Source organism: Macaca thibetana, chromosome 20, assembly GCF_024542745.1.
Source record: "Macaca thibetana thibetana isolate TM-01 chromosome 20, ASM2454274v1, whole genome shotgun sequence".
Lineage (NCBI taxonomy): Eukaryota > Metazoa > Chordata > Mammalia > Primates > Cercopithecidae > Macaca > Macaca thibetana.
The window spans coordinates 38744186-38758876 of record NC_065597.1 but is presented as its reverse complement, the minus strand read 5'-3'; the positions used below and the strand labels follow the sequence as shown (position 1 = coordinate 38758876).

The 14691-nt window shown below is 34.6% G+C and overlaps 1 protein-coding gene and 1 pseudogene across 14 annotated transcripts in view; one reads left to right on the top strand and one right to left on the bottom strand.

The window, feature by feature from the left end:
• The window catches only part of LOC126944990 (26S proteasome regulatory subunit 4-like), a 1186326-nt pseudogene that overhangs the window by 1020546 nt on the left and 151089 nt on the right, over window positions 1-14691 (bottom strand). The gene's annotated exons all lie outside the window — the stretch shown is intronic.
• Window positions 1-14691, top strand: part of CHD9 (chromodomain helicase DNA binding protein 9) — a 275542-nt gene that overhangs the window by 173896 nt on the left and 86955 nt on the right. For all 13 annotated transcript variants that reach the window (XM_050774874.1, XM_050774871.1, XM_050774868.1 and 10 more), the window contains 7 exons: window positions 242-310; window positions 394-449; window positions 1725-1842; window positions 4169-4255; window positions 4399-4536; window positions 8284-8405; window positions 11480-11723. In XM_050774874.1, coding sequence (XP_050630831.1) covers window positions 242-310; window positions 394-449; window positions 1725-1842; window positions 4169-4255; window positions 4399-4536; window positions 8284-8405; window positions 11480-11723 — 834 coding nt within the window. The remainder of the gene's footprint in view (window positions 1-241; window positions 311-393; window positions 450-1724; window positions 1843-4168; window positions 4256-4398; window positions 4537-8283; window positions 8406-11479; window positions 11724-14691) is intronic.

The following is a 14691-nucleotide window of genomic DNA, read 5'->3' as shown; positions in this document are numbered from 1 at the left end:
AAAATGCTTAAAATAATGACTAGCACATTAAAAAGCACAATATGTTTGCTACAGAGATAATGCAGGTAATGAAAAGGACAACTATTTTTTTTCATTTTTGTTTTTCTAACATGTAACATAGTGTCTGGCACATATGCTGTATAAATATTTGTTGAATTATAGTATGTTCATCAACATACAAAGTGGCAACTAAAAGATCTTTCAGAATGTGCTGTCATTATTTCTTTCCTCCCTCCCATAGGAAAATCCGAGTGAAGAAGATGCTGCAATTGTAGACAAAATTCTATCTTCTAGAATTGTAAAAAAGGAAGTAAGTACTGGTACATTACATTTTACACTTCATATTCTGTGGCCTGTTTAAAAGAGTCACCATTACTGATTTTCTTTTCTTAGATATCACCTGGAGTGATGATTGATACAGAAGAATTTTTTGTAAAATACAAGAATTAGTAAGTATTTGAGTTAGAAAAATAAAAGAAAGATGTTGATTTACATATAAATTACTTTAATAAATTAAAATTATGATTTTCATTTTATCCACATTTTTTATAATTTTTATCATTTATACCTGTATAAATCAAGAATCATTAAAAAGTGAAAAGGGCCCATTTGAAAACCTTTCATGTTAAAATTGAATGATTTGGCTAGGCGGGGTGGCTCACACCTGTAATCCCAGCACTTTGGGAGGCCAAGGTGGGCGGATCACAAGGTGAAGAGATTGAGACCATCCTGGCCAACATGGTGAAACCTCATCTCTACTAAAAATACAAAACATTAGCTGGACGTGGTGGCGCGTGCCTGTAGTCCCAGCTACTCAAGAGGCTGAGGCAGGAGAATCACTTGAACCCGGGAAGCGGAGATTGCTATGAGCCAAGGTCGCGCCACTGTACTCCAGCCTGGCGACAGAGCGAGACTCCATCTCAAAAAAAAAAAAGACAAAAAAAAATTAAATTTTGTTTATTTTCCAGAAAATGTTAATTATTAACATCAAAATGCAAGAATCTTTATAAAATATACTTTTATAATTTATGGACAGCATTCATTGTATTGTTGAACTTTTCAGATTTTATTGTTTTTATAAAAGACATTTCTAATCTACCTATAGTCCCAGCTATTCTGGAGGTTGATACAGGAGGATCTCTTAAGCCTAGGAGTCTGAAGCCAGCCTGGGCAACATAGTGAGACTCCATCTCTTTAAAAACAAATTTTTTTTTTCCTGATCTTTAGGTTTTTATGTCAGATGTACACAATGAGATGATTTGACCTTAAAGTTTTTAATTTTAATTTTGGATGTAGGTCAGTTAACTCGTAAGAGTTGCTAACTGGGGAAAAATCACTTACTCTTCTTTTTATGTATTTTCCAACTTTTCTTTGTACCTCCATGAAAGCGTTTTAAATCACGTTAGTTTCAAAACTAGTTAGCTTTCTGATCACGACAAAACTGTTATAGGGAAGAAAATAATAGATAAATCACATCTTGTGATTAGACTTTTGATCATTTTACTGTTCTGTTTCTATATGGCAAATTGTATACCTTTAGACTGTGACCTCCTTAGCATATAGTGATCACAATTACTTTATTTTAGAAATGATATGAATTCTATTAAAGTTAATTGATGAACTAACTATTTGTAAAGTTGAAGAATTATAATAGTTTGGTTTAAAATACATCTTAAAATGGTTATCTGTATCATTCTAATATATTATTTTTATAAAAATTTTAGCTCCTATCTTCACTGTGAGTGGGCCACAGAAGAGCAGCTTTTGAAAGATAAAAGGATCCAGCAGAAAATCAAACGATTCAAATTGAGACAAGCACAAAGAGCACACTTTTTTGCAGATGTAAGAAAAAAATAAATAAGACTATTATGTGTTGGTCTCTGAACACATGTAGCATTATTTATCAAAAATTACACATTATTTTAATTCTTAGACTTCCAGTGTTGATATTTGAATACAAATGCTACCTACATATAGTATTTTTCTATTCTCAAAATTAGGTTGGAAACTGTTTGAAACAGGAATACTGATAATTCAGAATGGTAGATCATGCTTGTATTTTTTAACTAGCATATATTTCAATACTTAGAGTTGAATGTGAGTATGGTTTATTACCAAGAATATATCAGCAAAGTTATTCAAGTGGAGGAAGTGATAATCTAGCAAGTAAATGGAAAATAAGATTTTTCAGTACATGAAATATATTGCATATTTTCTATACCAGCTTCATGTATGTGAACAGAACCTCACTGGAAAAATTTACCTGTATAGGCCTGACTGAATGGTCTGATGTTCTTTCCTGGTCCAGATTTTCTAATAGACTCCTTTTAGAGCCACTTTAAGTTCTTAATTTGAGAATTTTAAAAACGTTTTCTTCTAAACAAAATAGTCACAAAAATAGTACAATGAATTCCCACATTTATTTTAACTGATTTCCAAAATGTTAACATTTTACCATGTTTGCTTTATCATTTGTATTCATTCTCTCTGTCTCTCTATCTCTGTCATACACACGTCTTTTTCTAAACCATTTTAACATTGCAGACACTTTAGTATATATTTCCTAAAAACAACTATATTCTCTTTCATAAAAATAGTAGAACTAACATCGATGTAATACTATTATCTCATCCACAGACCTTATACATATTTCACTAATTGTTCCACTAGTGTTTTTATAACAAAATGTGTGTGTGTGTGTGTGTATGTGTGTGTGTATTTTTATCTGGTCCAGAGTCTAATCCAGCAACACGTTACATTTAGTTGTAATATCTCTCTTAGTCAGTCCCTCTTTGTTTTTCATTTCTTGGACATTTTTAAAGAGTACAGCTCATTAATTTTGTAGAATGCCCCTCAATTTGGGATTGTATGAGGTTTCTTCATGATCCAGGTTAGGCATTTTTTAAAAGAACACCATAGAAGTGATGCTGTGTTCTTCTAGTGAATGATATAAGATGGTACATGATACCTCTCTACCCCAGTACTGGTGGTTAATCACTAGATTAAGGTGGTATCTGCCAGATATCTTCACTACATAATTACTATTATTCCATTTGTAATTATTAATTTCACATAAAAAATATGGGCTGGGTATGGTGGCTCATGCCAGAAATCCCAACACTTTGGGAGGTCAAGATGGGAGGATCACTTGAGGCCAAGAGTTTGAGACCAGCCTCGCCAACATATGAGACCTCTATCTCTATTTAAAAAAAAAAAAAAAATTATTCTAATGACCTGTGAGTTTGTGAATGCTGGGAGGTCCTCCCATCACCTTAAATATCTCATTTATTCACTATGATCTAGAAATTCCTAATAAGCTGAAGATTTTAGAATTAATTAATAATCATTAAATTTTCATTAAAACTAATTAGGGGAGAGTCAGTGAAGAATTTTAAGTAAAGGAACGATATATAATATTTATATTTGAGAAAGATAACTCTGGGGACATTGTGAAAAACAGATTAAAGGGAGGTGAGACAGTAGTTGGGGTTATTTGTAAAGGTTCAAGTAAGAAGTGAGGATGAGGAAGGAGGAACCAATCTCAGAGTTAAAAGTAGAATCTGTACAAATTGGTTACTTACTAGATGTAGAGGGTAAAGAAAAAGAAGGAATCTAAAATGACTTCTTCATTTCTGACTTGTGTCACTGAGCGTGGGCTATGGAGAGGAAGCTCTGTTACCATTAACCAGTTAGATAATGTAGGAGGAGGTATGGGTTGAAGAGTAACTGAGTGCAAATGAGTTTGAGGTACCTCAGTAAAGTTTACAGTCGGCTCAATAAGTGGGTCTTGAGCACAAGAACCATCAGGTAAAGATAAAGCCTGTGTGAGACAACTGAGAAATGAGCATACAATGGGATGCATGGTCTTCAACTCTTGCAACCTAAGGAAAAGAATAAAGGAAAGATATAGAGGCTGCTTTCAGGAATTTTTTAAAGCACGTATCTTCTAGAGTACCTTATTTTTAAATACTATTTGATTGGTTTTATTATTTACAACATTATTCATGATATCCTAGCTATCATTTGGAAGTGAAAATGGAAGAATTCCATTTATTGGGCATTTAATTAAAATCAAACTTACAAGGTCTGTAGTGAAATGCTGGTAAATTTGTCCTTTTATCATTCCACTTCTTTGTCAGATGTCAATTAAGTTACCTTTTAATTTTAGATGGAAGAAGAACCATTTAATCCAGACTACGTTGAAGTAGACAGAGTGTTAGAAGTCTCTTTTTGTGAAGATAAGGATACTGGTGAGGTAAATATTTGGTAAAAATATTTTTTAAGTAAGAAAAATCTGAAACTTTCCAAGTATTAAGACCTAGTACTTTATTCTCTGTTTAAACTATTTCTTACTAGTGTCTTTTTCAAAATGGTAAAATGAAAAAAATTTTTTTACAGCCTGTTATTTACTACTTAGTAAAATGGTGCTCATTGCCATATGAAGATAGTACTTGGGAACTGAAAGAAGATGTAGATCTTGCAAAAATAGAAGAGTTTGAACAACTGCAAGCTTCAAGGCCTGACACAAGACGTTTGGTAAGAATCTGTTTTAGACAGCCTTATGAAATCTTAGCACTTGTTTATGTAAGTTACGATATTGCTAATAATTATGTAATTTGTTTTACTTTCATTTCTTTTAAACAGACTTGTTACTATGTGAGTCTAGTTTTGGGAGCCAAAGCTAAAGAGGGAGTTTATATGTGAAAAGACAGGAGCAGATTCCTTTTTGATTAGCACGAAAGTGAGGAAAGCTGCCCTGATAAACATGGAGATGTGACATAAGAGAATGAAATGAATTAAATATTCCATAGAAGAGATCATATTGTTTTATAATAACTATTTTCTGATCTTCCTAATATTATTTTCTGGTCTTCTTACTTTATTTTCCAGTAATGCCCATAGGCTGTTAACAAAAGGGTATCAGTTTACCCCCATTCCTTTTACCTTCTAAATGCTATTCCTTGAACCAGAAAACAGAAGTATCACCTAATTCAGAGAGGAGTGGGTCAAGGAATGTTGTAAAAGAAAGATTTTCTTTTGGGGTGGGGACTCTGCCTTGGTGGTAACATTAAGCCTCATTGAATAAGCTATGTCTTTAAATCAATGATTCTCAGTCACAGGTGCATATCAGAATCTCTTCTGGAGCTTTTCAAAAATTAGAGATGCCTTAAATATATGTTATAGACCTTGGTAAAGGGGGCTCAGCCAATAGAATTAATCCCCTTAATTAATGTAAAATTGATGACAACAAGGCTAGTCTGTCATGGTTAAATAATGTAGGAGATTTTTGTTTTGTTTTGTTTTCTTTTCTTTTCTTTTTGCCAGTATATTGCTGTTAAATAAAATAGCATGTAAGTCATGTAAAGTATTTTGAGATTCTGTAAATGAAATTTTTCCCTGACCCAAACTAATGAATCATTAATGGTGACTGGATTGCTGAAAAGAAGCTGCACAGAACATGATCTAATGCAGAAATTATTTTAAGCAGCAATTAAAATATATGTTAATTATTTTAATGCTCATTGGCTACCACTTAAAAAATGTTTTCTTGGCCGGGCGCGGTGGCTCAAGCCTGTAATCCCAGCACTTTGGGAGGCCGAGACGGGCGGATCACGAGGTCAGGAGATCGAGACCATCCTGGCTAACACGGTGAAACCCCGTCTCTACTGAGAAATACAAAAAACTAGCCGGGCGAGGTGGCAGGCGCCTGTAGTCCCAGCTACTCAGGAGGCTGAGGCCGGAGAATGGCGTGAACCCGGGAGGCGGAGCTTGCAGTGAGCTGAGATCCGGCCACTGCACTCCAGCCTGGGCTACAGAGCGAGACTCCGTCTCAAAAAAAAAAAAAAAAAATGTTTTCTTTAGCAAACACTTACCTGTATTAAGTAGCAGCAGAGCTTCAATAACCAGTCCTGTTCTCTGTATACTGATAGCCTGTTTTGTTTTCCATTTACAATTACCATACACTTACCTGATGTTTAAGAAAAACTCTCCTGAACTGTGTTTTTCCTGTGCTCTCAGGGTAACACAACAATCAACACAAAAGACTTCTGTGACCCCAAAATATGTGGGGAATTCTTCTGACCAGCAAGCAGTCAGTTCTGCAGTGGACACCAGCTAGCTGTCCTCTAATTCAGTTCTACCTAGCTCTAATTCACCATCTACCCAGATATAGCATCAGATCCCACATCTTGAGGGTTCAGTCCCACAAGACTGTCCCCTCCTTTCCACCAGTCACAAGTCCAGGGGCCTTCAGAACTTCTGACTGACTGGCTTCAAGTTAGGGTTCCCATTACCCACCACTTTGGGTTTGATTAATTTGCTAGAGCAGCTCACAGCACTCAGGAAGACGTTCAAGTTTTACCGGTTTATTCCTCAGGATATTTTAAAGGATACAAACAAACAGCCAGAGGAAGAGACACATAGGGCGAGGTCTGAGTGCAGGAGCTTCTGTCCCTGTAGAGTTGGGGTTTGCCACTTTCCTGGCATGTAAATGAGTTCTTATTCACCTTTCTGTGAGTCTCCACATGTTTAGCTCCCTGGAAGTGTTCAGCTCCCTGAAAGTTCACTAAACCCTGTCCTCTTGGGTTTTTATGGAGGCTTCATTATATAGGCATGATTGATTCAATCATCCAATGGCCATTGGTGATCAACTTGATCTTCTCCCCTTCCTTCCTTCCTCCCCTCCTTCTCTCCTTTTCTTCCCATTCCTCTCCTCTCATTCTCCCCTCTAATCATGCCTTTGTCCTTCTGGTGACCAGCCTCACCTGAATTTGTCAGTCAGCAATATTGGCACACAAATAAGCAGCACTTTGGAGAACCCAAGAATATCAAGAGTTGTATGCCAGGAAATAGGAGTGAAGACCAAATATATATTTCACAATATCACACCTGATTATCCTGATAATTGTTAGAAGTGTAATTTTGTTGATTAGTAACAGTATAATTTTAAAGCAGAAGACAATAAGAGACCTTTTGCTTATTTCTCAGAAACTTATTTCTCCCACTGAGACCCTACTAATTTGGGGCCAGGATAATGTTATTTGAATTCCCATTCAGGAATCTTCAGAAAATTTATGTCTTATGTATCTGTATATATAAGTGAATAAAATTCTTTTACATATAATGTTTCACTTCTGGGCTTATAGATTTCTTTTGAAAGAAATGTTTTGTACCATGAATATCAAAAGCTATTTTGAATGCTATTATAAAATTGTTATTGTTTTTTAAAAATATATTCACGATTGTTGCCATAATGTAGACTGCAATTGACTTTTGCACATTGATCTTGTATTATGCAACCTTGCTAAAATTACTACTTAGTTTAGCTTTCTTGGTAGATTCCACAGGATTTTCTACATAGACAAATCATGTCTTCTATAATATAAATAAAGACAGTTTGTTATTCCTTTTCAATCTTGATGACTTTTATCTTTTTCTTGCTGGTTACACTTGTTAGTGCCTGCAGTACAGTGTTGAATAGAAGTTGTCACAGAGGACATCCTTGCCTTATTCCTGATCTTAGGGGGAAAGCAGTCAGTCTTTCACCTTTAAGTGTAATGTTAGTTTTGGCTTTTTCATAGCTGTACCATAATAGGTTAAGGAAGTTCCCTTCTATTCAGAATTTGATGAGTTTTAATTAGGAGTGGATGTTGAATTTCTCATATACTTTTTCTGCATCTACTGAGAGTATCATATTATTTCTGGTTTTTATGTTTTATGTTTTTTTAAATAGAGATTATGTCTGCCTGTGTTGCCCAGGCTGGTCTTGAACTCCTAATCTCAAGTGATCCTCCTCACTTGGCTTCCAGAAGTGCTGAGCTTTCAGGCATGAGCCACCACACTTGGCTGATTTTTATTTTTTAATCTGTTGATCAACACTGATTAATTTTCTGCTTTAAACCTACGTTCCATTCCTGGTTTAAAAAAAACAAAAAAACTACTTGGTCATGATCTTATTGCCCTTTTTATATATTGTTAAGTTCAGTTTGGTAAAATTGCGTTAATATTTGCATCTTTGTTCATGAGGGACATTGGTCTGTAGTTGTGATGTTTTTGTCTGATTTTGGTATCAAGGCTTCATAGAATGAGTCAGGAAATATATCTTCCTCTTCAATTTTCTGGAAGAGTTGTATAGAATTAATTTGACCTTTAAATGTTAGGTAAAAGTTAATCATAGCACTACACTGTTATGCCTCTTAGGGTTATTTTTAAACCAATGCTTTTTGCCATCAGTATGATACATGGAAGATTTAAACAGCATTCATTCTTTGTTTTTCCACAAAGGACCGTCCTCCTTCTAATATTTGGAAGAAAATAGATCAATCCAGGGACTATAAAAATGGCAATCAACTCAGGGAATATCAACTAGAAGGACTCAACTGGCTCTTGTTCAATTGGTACAATAGGTATGTAGTATATCTTAACAAAAAAAATTTATTTTTTTAATGTGTGCCAAAATGTGTCAAGTAAAATAGATACTGATGTTGCTATATTGTTATTGTTATGAAGTCTTCATTATTTAAAGTGAGGTTACCTCAGGAAAATATGTAAATTACAATTTAGGATTCAACTACAATTGTTTTCTTTAAATGTATACCAATCAGAATAGAAGAAAGTTGGTATGTTGATTAATACTTAAATTTGAAATACCTTTCTAAGAGTCCTAAGACATCTTATGTGTTATATAATGCTTTTCAGCTTATCAACCCATACTACTTTCTGCCAACAATCAGTTCGAATTAGTGAGTTACGAGCAAGGTATACTTACAGGAATTAAAGCTCTATCATTTAATGTAAATCGTCAAAGAAGTAGATTGTCAGCAATAGATAAGGAATGGAATATAAAATATGGGAACCTAGTAATTAATTACCCCATTTTTATTATTTGTTTTCCAAGGTTTTCAAAATGCCTTATAGAATGTCTTATATTCTTTTTTGAGATGAAAAGATAATTGCAAAATAAGTAAAAAATGGTACTGCAATTGAGAAAGCGTAGTAGTTACATATGCAAAAGAGCAAATAAAGGCCGTACTATTAGTAAGAATAGCAAAATTTGATGATGCTTTTATTTAGAATCATTTTTAATCATTTTTACTTTTCACGTGAGTCTTCTGAGTTGTTATGCTTAAGTGATGGTGAGTCATGGACTCAGTTGATAGAAAGAGGCCTGTTATCCCCACAGTGCTCTTTTCCCTGATTTATATTTTCCAAATGTTAATCATCATTTTTCCCAAGAGAACCATCTAGGAAAAGTAGTTGACAAAACATTTTTTTAACTTGTCTTCCCTCGTCAGTACCCTTTTCCATCTCCTACATTGCCTGTTTTAACCTTTCACCACTTTCTTGAAGCCCTTTGTTACAGTTCTGCCCTCTTCACACTCTGTATATGACTGCTTCATAGAGAAACCCAGGGACGGTAGGTAAATTCATCCAAGTTCTTGCTTGCCTTCATATCCAAGCCTACAGATACGTTAATATCTTCATCCATAGTTATTCTTACCACTGTCCTCATGTATCAGACATACCATCTCATCTAGTCTTCTTAGAATATAGAGCCTTACTTCAATCACTTATCCTTCTCTTTTTTATCTCCAGGCCATCCCTGAAGACTATTGCCATCCCTTCAGTCTATGAACAAATTTGGGTTTAAAATAAACCTTCTCTTGGCTCTGCTTCTCTCTCTGTCTTTCTCTCTCTCCTTCTCTCTCTCCCTCTCTCTCCCCATTCCCCTCAGCACCACCACCACTGCCCCCACCCCGACTCCCCTGCATTCTCTGAAACTTTTAACTTTCCAAATCCATGGAATATTTTTCAGCCCTAATTTGCTCTCTGCTGCATTGGTTAGTAGTTGGTACTCCTTCCTTCTTTAAACATTCCCCCCACTCTGAACCCCAACAGCTTCCACAGTGTGACTGTCTCCTAGCTCTGCAGTACCTGTGACTATTCCTTTCAATAGTCTGCTGGTTCTTCTTCCTCTGCCTGCCCTGTAGATACTGTGTTTGCCTGCCCTTGGTTCTGTCTTTAGCTCTCTTTTCATATTACATGTTTGTTCTCCCTAAGCCGTATTCTGTACTCCCCGTGCCTTCACGTAACAGTAATATTCTAATGGTCCCATACTTTTATCTCTAAGGTCTTGAACTCTGGGCCCATGTTTTTATTTGGCTCTTGCTACCTGAGTGTCTATCTCAATGATTCTTTAAACACACTAGAATAAAAATTAGTATTATTTTCTGTTTCTTCCCCATCAAAATTGTTCTTCCTCTGTATTTTCCATCTTGGTTAATGATAACACAATTCCTTTAGTCACCCAGACTGAAATCTGGCTTCACCCTGTACCCCATACATTGGTAACTAGGTCCATTTCATTCTAACCCACAATTAATTCTGGAAGATTCTCTCCCCTTAGTTTCTCCTCTCTTAGACCAGGTGCCCACACTTTCTTCCCTGCACTTAATGGTGCTTTCCCAGTTACTGTCCCAACTTCTAGTCACCTCAACCTCTAATATCGACAATAGCACCAGAGTAAACTTTAAAATACAAACCTAATCTCATTGGATTTGTTTGAAGTGTGCCAGTAATTTCCATTGCATAATAAAATGGCAAATGTCTTCTATATATGACCCTGCTTCCTCAATAATCTCTCCTCCTTTTACCTTCTCCTCCAAACCATAGAAAACAACTTTTGGTCCCTCAGTTCATCATGTTCTTCACACTTCTGCTCATTCACTATGCTCTCTGGCAAAAATCCTACTCATTACTGACCTCCTTTCTGAAGGAGGTCTTCTTTCATCTCTTCTAGCCAGAGTTGAGGCTTAATCTTTCAAGCCTCCATAATAAACCATACTGATGATTCTTAATTGACCAACATATCATAATCATCTGTGAAGCTTACTTTTGAAATTATAACTGATTTTATCCTATTCCATATACATTGAATCAGAATGTATAGGGGAGGGGCCTGAGTATCTGGGGTTTTTTTTCAAGCTTTGTGAGCTCTTCTGATGTGCAGCCACAATTGAAAACCAGTGCTCTATCTGTGCTTCAGTGATAGCACATTGCATGACTATTTATTTATTTGCATGTCAGCTTCTGTAATAGATATACACCCCTGAAAGGCAGATAACATGTTCTATTTGTTTTGTATCCTGTCTTCTCATACTGTCCTTAGATATAGAAGGTATTTATTAAATGATTCCTGAACAAATAATATATTGAGTTGGCCTTGCCCTTCCCTTTTCTTTTTTAAAAAATCAAACATCTAATGGGTGGTATCCTTATTTTGGAGCTACAGAAATCCTTAGGTGTCCCTTTGCAGGATTTTAATAAAATTTTAATCTTAAGCCTACTCTGCACTTAAGCAACTTTTACATTTTTATAAATACAACTATTTTATTTGATCTTTGATTATCTTTGTATATTTATCTTTAAAGTATAGAAAAAAACCCAATGTATGCATGGATAATGTATTTGTTTATTTCAGACGAAACTGCATTTTAGCAGATGAAATGGGTCTTGGCAAAACTATTCAATCAATTACATTCCTCTACGAAATCCTTCTGACTGGTATAAGAGGACCTTTCCTGATTATTGCTCCACTTTCTACTATTGCAAACTGGGAGAGAGAGTTTCGTACATGGACTGATATTAACGTTGTGGTTTATCATGGGAGCCTGATTAGCAGACAGATGATACAGCAATACGAGATGTACTTCAGGGATTCACAGGTGTGTTATTATTTTGTTTGTTGTTTGAAAGGTCAGGGCTGAAAAAGATAAGTATTACCTACCAATTATTTTCAAATTTAGGATACATTTAGTTGCCTACCTAGATCTTAGTTCAAGCTCTTTTATTCATCATTTTTATTTTACAGTAAATTTGAGTAGCTGAAGAGAACAATGAGAAAAGTCAGTTTAATGCCCTAGTTAACTATAATGAAGTATGCAGATTTAAACAATGCACAAGTTTCATTGTAATTCTTAATTTTTCAACTAGAATAATAATTTTACTAATTGTTTCTAAATACACATTAGATTTATTTTTAGAGTAATAACTGTCTCTGATCATTGTCCAGCTTTTTTCCCATCATTTTAAAAATTTAAATCTTCACTGATACCACAGGCTTAAATGCCTGTTGAGTTGAGACCATAGGTTCTCTTTCATGTTCAATGGATTTTTATTTTAGACATTTTTTAAAATGTGGTTTGTTTTGCTTACCAAAACAGGTATACCTCCATCATTTTTTCCTTAGGATTGATTATTTCAGTACTCTAGTGGTTTGATGATATTCCTCTCTCCATGTATTTTAGAGGAGCATTTTCTGTTTTACTTTGACCACTTACTCTTTAAGAAGGGATTTTCTATCCCTTCTAAATACATAGATCATAAAATAAAGGGATGACAACTTAAGAATTTTCTAGCAGAAAGTTAAGACTAGAAAACATAGGCCAGGCATGGTAGCTCACACTTATAATCTTAACACTTTGGGATGCCGAGGTGGGAGGATTGCTTGAGGCCAGGAGTTCCAGATCAGTCTGATCAACATATCAAGATGCCATCTCTACCAAAAAAAAAAAAAATTTTTTTTAAAAGAAAACGTGAAATGCCAAGTCATGGTCTTGAATGTTCATATGAATCATTTTATTAAAATATTAAGAAATAATTAAATCAATAAACACAATTCACAGAAAGGGTACTTTTTAAATGGAAAATGGCACCCTACATTAAAAGCACCTTAGTATTTTTTCTTTCACTCATTCTGTTGTTCTAAAAGGATCATTATAACACATGACCAGGTTATGTGATATGATAGAGGTTGAAGTAAGATAATGTGCATAGCCTTCTACTTTTGTCTCCCAGTAATAACGATTTTCTACCTGTTTGAGCCCGAGAGTTTGAGGCCGCAGTGAGCTATGATCACACCACTGCACTGAAGCCTGGGTGACAGCAAGACCCTTTCCCTAAAAAAAGGAAAAGAATCAAACTATAATCTAATTAAGGTATCATGGACTCCAAAGGTGCAAAGGTGACTATTTTCACTTGAAGAATAATTAATTATATAGGTGCTTAATTTCGTATAAATGTAATTGTTTCAACCTTGGAAGTAGGAAGCAAAATGAGGAACAGGAACAAAATCAGTTAATTTATCAATTTTCAAACTCTTGGGCTTAAGTGATCCTCCCAAGTAGCTGAGACTACAGGAGTGCATTTCCACACTTGGCTAATTATTTTATTTTTTTTGTGAAGATGGGGTCTCAGTTTGTTGCCCAGGCTGGTCTTGAACTCAAGTAATCCTCCCACCTCAGCCTCCCAAAGTGCTGGGATTACAGGCAGGAGCCACTGCACCTGACCTAGTGTTTTGTTTTTCTTACTCATACATTTGTAGAATTTTAGAGCTGTATGTTGTCATAAAAATTATTTAATTTGACATTCTCATTTTTTACAGAAAGCACAACTAATATCTTGAGACTTAAAGAGATTTTTAACAAAGTTACAATTTTAATGTATGTGTCACATGAGTTTGGCATAAATATGATAGCCAAAAACTTGGAAGATCCTTGATATGTAATAAACTGATTTGTATATATTAAATATTGTATTTTTATGATAAATGTTACAAATTCTAGATATGTTACCTAAAGAGGTTTTAAATTTCAAAAGATAAAGATGTCTCCTGTAATGAGATAAATAGATCTGTACTTCAAATATAAAAATAACTTTTAGAGTTAACTCTTTCAAATATATTTTCATATAAATTAAGTGAATATTTAACTTCTGTTTTTTTTACATTATCAAATAGCTTGAAATAACAGTAGTACTAAAATTATGCTAAAATTTTTCTAAATTGCCCTGGGAAAAGTAATAGAAGTGATAAACTAATAACCACAAACATTTATCGAGTATTTACCATGTGCCAGGCATTATGCTAAACAGTTTACACATATTATTTCACTTAATAAATAATATCAACCTTGTAAAATAGGCAGTATTATCTCCATTTTACACATGAGGAAACTGAGGCTAAAGAAGTTGCGTAGATTGCTGCAAAATCACAGTACAAAACCAAGATTAATAAACTCAAACCAGTCAGATTCAAGAGCCCTTGTTATTAAACACTGTGATATCAGCTTAACTGAATATATTATATCCCAGGTTTTTAGAGCTGCATAAATGTCATAGATATAATTTATACCTATTTTAATAATATTCTACTGCAGCTGTTATTCAACTTAATGGCCAGTATACACAATTAATAATAACTAATCTAAAATTAATTAGGTTAACATTAATTAAAATCTATGTCAGAATACCCAACTGTTCTTATCCCTTCTTTTCACTTAATACCCAATAGCTTATGTTTTCAACCCTGTTTAAACACTCTGTTCACTTAGATTCCAAGACTTCATCCTTTCCTACATCACCACTTATTCTTTCTCAAGCCCCCTTTATTGGTTCCTTCTTATCTTCCCTGTATCTAAACTCTGTGGTAACCCAGGGCTCAGTCTTCAAACTCTTTTGTATCTATACTCATTATCTCACAGATTTGATTCATACACGTAACTTTGAATACCATCTGTACTGCTGAAATTTCTAAGCCTGTATCACCAACTCTAAACTCTTTCCTAAATTCCAGAGTCATATCCAAATGCCTACTAAATATGTACATGGATATGTCTAACAGCGGTCTCATGGATA